Source organism: Equus przewalskii, chromosome 14, assembly GCF_037783145.1.
Source record: "Equus przewalskii isolate Varuska chromosome 14, EquPr2, whole genome shotgun sequence".
Taxonomy (NCBI): Eukaryota; Metazoa; Chordata; class Mammalia; order Perissodactyla; family Equidae; genus Equus; species Equus przewalskii.
The window spans coordinates 36,219,809-36,227,880 of record NC_091844.1 but is presented as its reverse complement, the minus strand read 5'-3'; the positions used below and the strand labels follow the sequence as shown (position 1 = coordinate 36,227,880).

At 35.8% G+C, this 8,072-nt stretch overlaps 1 protein-coding gene across 6 annotated transcripts in view; it reads right to left on the bottom strand.

Annotated features, from left to right (window-relative positions):
- The window catches only part of RAB1A (RAB1A, member RAS oncogene family), a 126,636-nt gene that overhangs the window by 1,836 nt on the left and 116,728 nt on the right, over window positions 1-8,072 (bottom strand). For all 6 annotated transcript variants that reach the window (XM_070572500.1, XM_070572503.1, XM_070572504.1 and 3 more), the window contains 3 exons: window positions 6,683-6,778; window positions 2,233-2,328; window positions 260-391 (listed from right to left, as the gene is read on the bottom strand). In XM_070572500.1, coding sequence (XP_070428601.1) covers window positions 260-391; window positions 2,233-2,328; window positions 6,683-6,778 — 324 coding nt within the window. The remainder of the gene's footprint in view (window positions 1-259; window positions 392-2,232; window positions 2,329-6,682; window positions 6,779-8,072) is intronic.

Genomic DNA, 8,072 nt, shown 5'->3' with positions numbered 1-8,072 from the left:
CTAAGAGAATAATAAGGCACAATTAACACTGAAAAATCTTTTTCACTTAGTACATTTCTATCACCTGAAATGGGGGGTGAGGAAGGACTAAGTTTACCGAGTCTAAACAGAGACTACGTGAATTGTCACTGTCAGAGTGTTCTAGTGCACGTATTTTAAATACCCATATTCTAGGTGCACATATTTTAGATACTCCATAGCCATACATAATGCAGGTCAACACCTTCAATTCAGTTTGAGCATCAAACTTTAAACATACCTTTGCTGTCGTGTAGTCTACCACCTTCTTTGTGGTCAGATCACATTTGTTCCCTACCAACAACTTGTTGACGTTTTCACTGGCATAACGATCTATTTCCTGCAGCCACTGTTTAACATTATTGAAGGACTCCTAAGAAAACGGACATTTTTAAGAACGCTAATACAATTCTGGACACACGCTCTAATGAAGCAAGTGATAAACAGAAGTGTCTTTCTTGACCTACGAAGAGCTAGTGAGACAACTAACTACAAAATAATAACTATAGTGCTGTGAAAGAAGTGCACTGATACATTAAAATGACTACATAAATGAACAAGAAATCAGAATTTGAAGGCTTGAGGATGCAAATACCTTATCTGAGAGGGAAAGAGCTCAGTATTAAACTATGGCTCAGGCAAATCCAATTGTATGGAAATATGCAATTTAAATGCACTATAAAACCTGGGTTTTGAAATTTGATACAATTTTGGTTTATGAATAAGATGGCCTACTCAGTGTTAACTACTAGAGATATCAAAAGAGATTAAATGAATGGGTCCCAAGATGCTTGTTTTCTTTTCCACAGTCATATTTCAGGGAGGAAAATTTTCATTTTTAAATATTTCATGGCAATGACTTGAGATTTTTGAAATTAGCATTTTTTTCTCCTGTTGATATCAGTCACCCAGTACTTCTAAATCGCACTGAATCTGAAGTCTATGATTCTAGTTATTTCCTAATTAGCTATGATTTCACAGTTGAGGTGAAATTTAACATTTGCTCTAAGAAAAATAAATTGTAAATTTCAAAATTTCTTTTTTTTTAAAGATTGGCACCTGAGCTAACATTTGTTGCCAATCTTTTCTTCTTCTTCTTCTCCCCAAAGCCCCCCAGTACACAGTTGTATATTCTAGTTGTGAGTGCCTCTGGTTGTGCTATGTGGGACGCCACCTCAGCATGGTCTGATAAGCAGTGCCAGGTCTGCGCCCAGGATCCGAACCAGCAAAACCCTGGGCTGCTGAAGCGGAGCTCAAAGACTTAACCACTCGGCTATGGGGTCGGCTCCCTATTCTTTTCTCTGATGGGAAAAAAAAAAAAGGACCCTGAAATTTTGTAAGTTGCTGATCAAAAGAACAGTTATGACCCTTGGACCACATTCTTCACACTATCTCTATATCCCCCTACACCTTCTCTCAACAGCTAATCTTCAGATATTCACTGTCGTCTTAAAATCTTCCTTGAGCTTATCTTATTTCTGAACCACATCCTCTACAGGCAGAGACCCCTAATCTCGCTTTTGGCAATTCTGTCAGGTCTAATTACTAGGCAAAGTCCTGTTAATACGTAACACCAAGAACACAGTATAAACCAAACTACCCCACAGTTCCCTATGAACTCTTGCCAAAATAATCAGTTATTTAGTTGACAATAAATATATCAGAGTCCCTTGAAAGCAAGTGTAAAACCAATTACTAAATTTTCTATTTATTAAAGGAAAATAGTAAGAAATTTTGGTTGACCAGTTCATTAAACCTTCAAATGACGGGAGAGGAGAAAAATAACAATGTTCTTGTTTTAAAAAGATTATTGCAGGGCTGGCCTAGTGGCTCACTGTTTGGGTTCACATGCTCCACTTCAGTGGTCTGGGCATGGACCTACACACTGCTGCTAAAGCCATGCTGTGGCAGCATCCCACATACAAAAATAGAGGAAGACTGGCACAGATGTTAGCTCAGCGACAATCTTCGTCAAGCAAAAAGAGGAAGATTGGCAACAGATGTTAGCTCAGGGCCAATATTCCTCACCAAAAAAAAAAAAATTATTGCTTTGAAACAAATTTTTTTAATGTAATTCACTTATCTGGGGGTGGACAAAGTTTTCTGCCATATAAATAATACTGATGGCTTATATGCAAAGTAAAAGAATGTGATATTTATCAAATAGTAACTTCCTACTTTGTTACTATAACACAATTTCCTCCTGGAACTTACCTGATCTGTCACATCATACACAACTATGATGCCATGGGCTCCTCTGTAATAACTGGAGGTGATTGTTCGAAATCTTTCTTGGCCTGCTGTGTCCCACTATTATAAAACAATCAAGAAACCCAAACAACTCCATTAACATAGAGTGGGGGGGAGGCAGGAGTAGGGAGAATAGTTTAGTTTACATAGTTATGGAGACTGTCAGGATTTGATATGGAAACATTAGCCCTCAGCACTCACACTACTAAACTGCATGGTAATGACACCAATCTTATAGGCTCTCTGATAGCAGGAACTATGTCATACTTTTCATATTCCCTACAGCTCTTAGCACCGTGTGAGGCATGCAGTATGAAGCCGAGATGGGCTGACTTGATTAGGAAAGCTACCGGCTGAACGTCCCTTTAACACAGTACACTCTCACACGTAAGACAAAACCACTTGCTGGCTCACTTTACCATCCTGGAAAGCACTGAAAGAACCTAATTCAGGTAACTACCAGTCAAGACGGCACTTCAGCCATCTCAGGAAGGTGGTATTTTAATCCTAGGGAAAACAATGTAAAGATGATTCCAAATACTTTTATAAAACTCATTTTAAAAGCAACCTACCTTCAACTATTTAGGCTCAAACACCAAAAACAAATGCTTACATTGTTACATTAAACTTCTGGGTTTTAAAAACTAATTAAAAATATCAAGAGGAAAACTCAATTGTTAGATTTTAAAAGCCTTGGTTTTAACAAAGGAAATGAGAATTTTGTTTAAATTGCTCCTAGACAATGGCTTCTTCTTAAAAAAAAATTTGTATAATTAGAATAGCTACCGACCTCACTTTAAAAGATACTGGTAAAAGGTAACATCTTGATTGATTGGGAAGTAACAGAATGGTTATTTAATGGTTACCACAAAAGAAAAAAAGAAATGGATTTGAAGCCTACAACAAGTAGAGATTAAGGTGCAACAGCTCTTAGCGGGAGCCAATTGTAAAGTTTTGGAGTATACCTGTGAACTTAACATTGCTCCCCACTAATGTCTTAAATGGGCAAAAAAAAAAAAAAAAAAAAGGTTCAGTTTCTCTCAATGAAATCACTTCCTTTTCTAAGACCCAGTCAACACATAACTGTTAAAAACAAGTTGCAATTTTGGGGAAATCTGAATATAGACCAGTTATTAGATAATATTAAGGCATTAGGGTCTGTTTTCTTAGATGTGATCATTTACACTGTAAAACAGATGCATATTGAAGTATTTTTGAAGTAAAATATCATAATGTCTGCAATTTACATACTCCAGGAAAAAAAAGTAATGAAGCAAATAAAGTAAAATGTTAATAATCGTTAATCTAAAACAAATAAAAACAAGGCAACACAGCTTCATTACCTTTTTTGTCCAAAGTACTAGCCTGAGAGCTTACAAGACTATTTAGATCTGACGTACCAGTAAGGCGCCTCAAAGGCTTTCAGGATATCCTTGGAGAAACATGGCTTTGGAGTCAAGGTGACCTGACTTCAAAACATCAAATCTAGGTTCCCGATTACTTAACACTAGGGAGAGTCATCCAAAAGTTTACTCACCTATAAATCCTAGATATCACTCACCTTATAAAATTACTAAACTGTTTAAATGAACTAATGTTTGTAAAATGCCTAGCACAGCGCTGATTATAGAAGCTGCTCAATAAAATAGTCCCTTCTCCACCTACCTCCTTCACAAAGATAGCACAAGGAAGAAACTGTTTCTGAATTAGTATTAATTAACTGAATTAGTACTAATTAATTGCCGACTAAGCAATTACCTCCAAAGAGTAAAATTTCTGACATCTCCTTGCCGCTCTGAAAACTCTCCTGATTCTACATCCTATCAGTACCTTTCTCTGTAATTGATTGCCCTTTGTTTATAACCCTCATTACCCCTCATAATCACAGGATAACTGATTTTCCTGTTTGTCTCTCCCGCTGAAATGGGATCTCCTGTGGGGCTATGTTTCATTCATCTCTGTAACCTCAAATCTATCTGAGCTCCTCATGTAATATAAGCATTTCCATAAATACTTCATCAACAATCACAGAAAGAGTGCTTCCATGGCATGGGACTGGACTCCACACCCACCCTGCCCTGATCAATGTTTTGTAATCACTAACTCTGATACAAAGATCCAGATGGCACAATGAAGAGGAAAAGCTGAAAGAACAATTAAAATATAGATCAGCATGATCATTTTGAAAGACGCAGAAAACTTGGAAAGATAACTCAAGCCAAGCAAGATGAAATGTAATGAAGTTATCAAAGTAAAATCTTGCATTTAGATTTAAAAACACTAGTCACAAAGTATACAATAAGACTTTTTTTCTTTTAAAAACAAACCAAAAACCTCAAGATCCAAACTAGTAGGTAATATGGCCACTGAGACAGCAAATGCAGTAAACTCAGGCTTTCTTTGTCCTTGAATGGATTAATGATGAGAAAAGAAGTCCAACAGGGAAAGAAAAGAACGTCATAGTCCAAATCAAGAGAGGATTTACCTCTCTCATGTAGTCCTCACTGGCTGGACTATACCTCATATTTGATTTTAGGAATCACATTTTAATAAAAGGCACTTAAAAATTGAAAGAGTAACCCAAATTGTAAAAGATTCTGAAAACACGCTTCCAGAAAGTTATGACTGACTTAAGAGGCAGAAGGTTGTGATATGATCACTCTATAAAGGGCAAGCTGCCAATAGAAAAGGAATTAATCTCATTCGGGCAGCTCCAAAAGGCAGAGGAATGACAGACAGAAGTTAAAGGAAACTGGCTTCAGCTCAATATAAAGAATTAACAATCAGAGGTTATTTATAAATGAAACTAGCTGCTTTGAAAAGTGATGAACTTCCCAAAAATGTTCAAAAAAAGGCACTACATACGAAAAGGAAATTCCTACTGAAGATGGAATGAAGACTGAGTGAGTGACCTCTAAGATCCCTTTCAGACGTAGCAAAGTATCAATATATGAATGTTTCACAAATATACACCCAAATTGTATGGAGACAAATGATCATTTCACTTCACTAGTTAGATTAGAGGCTTGGGTGTATCTTTCTGAAATATTCTTTATGGTGCCAAGCAGAAAGTTGGCACTCTACATGTAATGGGAAAAATCAATATAGAAGGTAATGTGTTCACTGGCTGAAATTATTTCAAGCTATTTCTGGTAACTATATCCTTGCAAGTCCTAATTTGGAGTGTCAAGTGTATTCACTTGTATCAAAATCCACAATTTGTTTGTAATGTACCTTTTCTTTTCCTCATCAGTAACATAAATACGAAAGGGAGAAACTAAAAAAAGTAACCTATCAAACATCCATTCATCTGGGTATGTCATATCATCAGTAACATTTGTATACTGCCCAAAAGTTTACAAAGGGCTTCCACATACATTATCGTATACACATAGAACTGCAAGATTTGGTTCTCACAATTACTTTATGAGTTAGTAAATCATGTATCATCATACTCATTTTAGAGAGAAGAAACTGAGTCTCAGGAAAAAGGCTGAAGTAAGTTAAACTGACAACTCTGTAACTAATAAATACCAGAAGGAAGACAACAAATCCAAGTTTTCTGACTTGAAATCCAGAATTACATCCCAGTTTAGTGTGTTATCTGTTACATGAAAAGGTCACTGATTTTCTGTTACCTCATACTGAAAGCTGACTCTAAAAGATACCCAGAGATTGATTTTTTTAAAGACGATAGATATGTCCACACTGGTAGTACCCAGGCCCATATTAGAGTGATACTTCTGAACTACTACAATAGCCTGTTTTTAATTTGGGGTTGGGGATGTAAGGATGGAAAGGGAACTAGAATGGCACAGGGACACAAAATATTGAAGACAGAGAGCTGTGGGTCACTCGGTTCTGCTAGTAACTGTAGGCAAGTCATTAAATCTCTTGGCATCCATTTTCTGAGCTGTAAAAAACATGTTAGAAAAGCTAAACTCCTTTCCAATAAAATTCTATGTTACTACAGAATTGGTACATACTATTTAATACATACAACAAACTAAATAAAAACTCTTCAACTAAACCACGTATCAAGAACCTCTGCTGGGTTGCTTTTAATGTTCCACAGTATTCAGCACAATAAAAGACATACAAAAAATGCTAAATATACTTTTCCTATAAGAAAAGGTAAACTTCAACTTAGACCACCACCAACCCCCACCCCGCCCCAATAAAAGCACAAGAAAAAAAGCTGGGACCAAGTTTGACTTAAAACATGTATTTCTCTGCTTTATGAACAGAAAATTCAATGAGGAAGGTAATTTTAGACAAATCATTTTTCTACCACTCTATCAAAGATGGATGATTCTTAAGATAGTTTAATCTTGTTAACATACTTGAAAGTAACAATATATTCTAAATTTATCAAAATAATTTCCAAAAAAATGTCTAGTCCAAAATTACTTACTATCTGAAGCTTGATTGTTTTCCCATCTAACTCTATAGTTCTTATTTTGAAATCCACACCAATTGTGCTGATGTAGCTTTCTGTATATGTATCATCCTGAGGAAGAAAATAGTTAATGATTAAAATTAATATTCAATAGAGTAAATATTATGCTTTTATCTACAAAGTTGATAAACAAAGTTTCTAAGGCATAACACGTTAAGAGGCATTCCACCCTGCTCCAGTACTCAGTTTATGTTCTGATTACAAAGCACCATTTAACCGCAGTTTCTTCTTAAGATTTTTCCAATAGCTATTTTTTAATTTTTCCAAACATCTCTTGACAAATTCTTTACATACATCACACAGCAAAAGGTTTTATATTTTCAATAATTATGAATGATTTTTCTAATTGCTAATCAGTGAAACTTTTGATCCTCTGCTCCGCCCCCACATCTAATTTATTCACCACAAAGCAATGATAATGTCACTCTCCTGGATTTTTTTAGAAGTCAATTTTATTTTCCAGTTGACTTTTTAAAATTGAGATATAATTCACATAAAATTCACCCTTTTAAAGTACACAATTCAGTGGTTTTTAGTATATTCACAAGGTTGTGCAACCATCACCATATTTAATCCCAGAACATTTTTGTCACCCCAAAAGGACACCCTGTACCCAGCTGGCAGTCAACTCTCCACTTCCTCCTCTCCCCTTAGACCCTGGAAACTGCTAATCTACTTTCTGTCTCTATGGATTTGCCTATTCCGGACATTTCATATGAATGGAGTCACATAATATGTGGCCTTTTGTGCTTGGTTTCTTTCTCAGCATAAAGTTTTCAAGGTTCACTCATGTTATAGCAGGTATCAGTAGTTCATTCCTTTTGATGACTGAATAATATCCATTCTTCAGTTGATGGACAGCTGGGTTGTTTCTACTTTTTGGCTATTATGAATAATGCTGCTATGAACATTTGTATACAAGTTTTTGTGTGAACAATGTTTAACCCAATGTTAAACTTTTAAAATTACACCTGTTTTTCTCTAGTAGCTGTTATGACATTTTACTCAGAATGGAGACAAAACTTTTTTTTTTCCTTTAAGTGAAAATGTTTGTGAAAAGATGTGAACAGAGAGATCAGGCTACCCAAATCACTGAACACTCTTAGCAAGCACAAAGTACCACCTAGGATGTATGCTGCCAACAAAGATGGACCTAAATCTAATCAAACTGAAATCCAGTAAGACAGCACTGTCAAACAGATTTCTTTGATGATGGAAAGGTTCTGTAAACTGTGCTAGTCAATACAGTAGCCACTGGCCCCATGGAGCTAGTGAGAACGAGGAACTGAAGTTTTAATTTTATTCAACTTTAATTAACTTAAATTTAAACAGCTACATGGGGCTA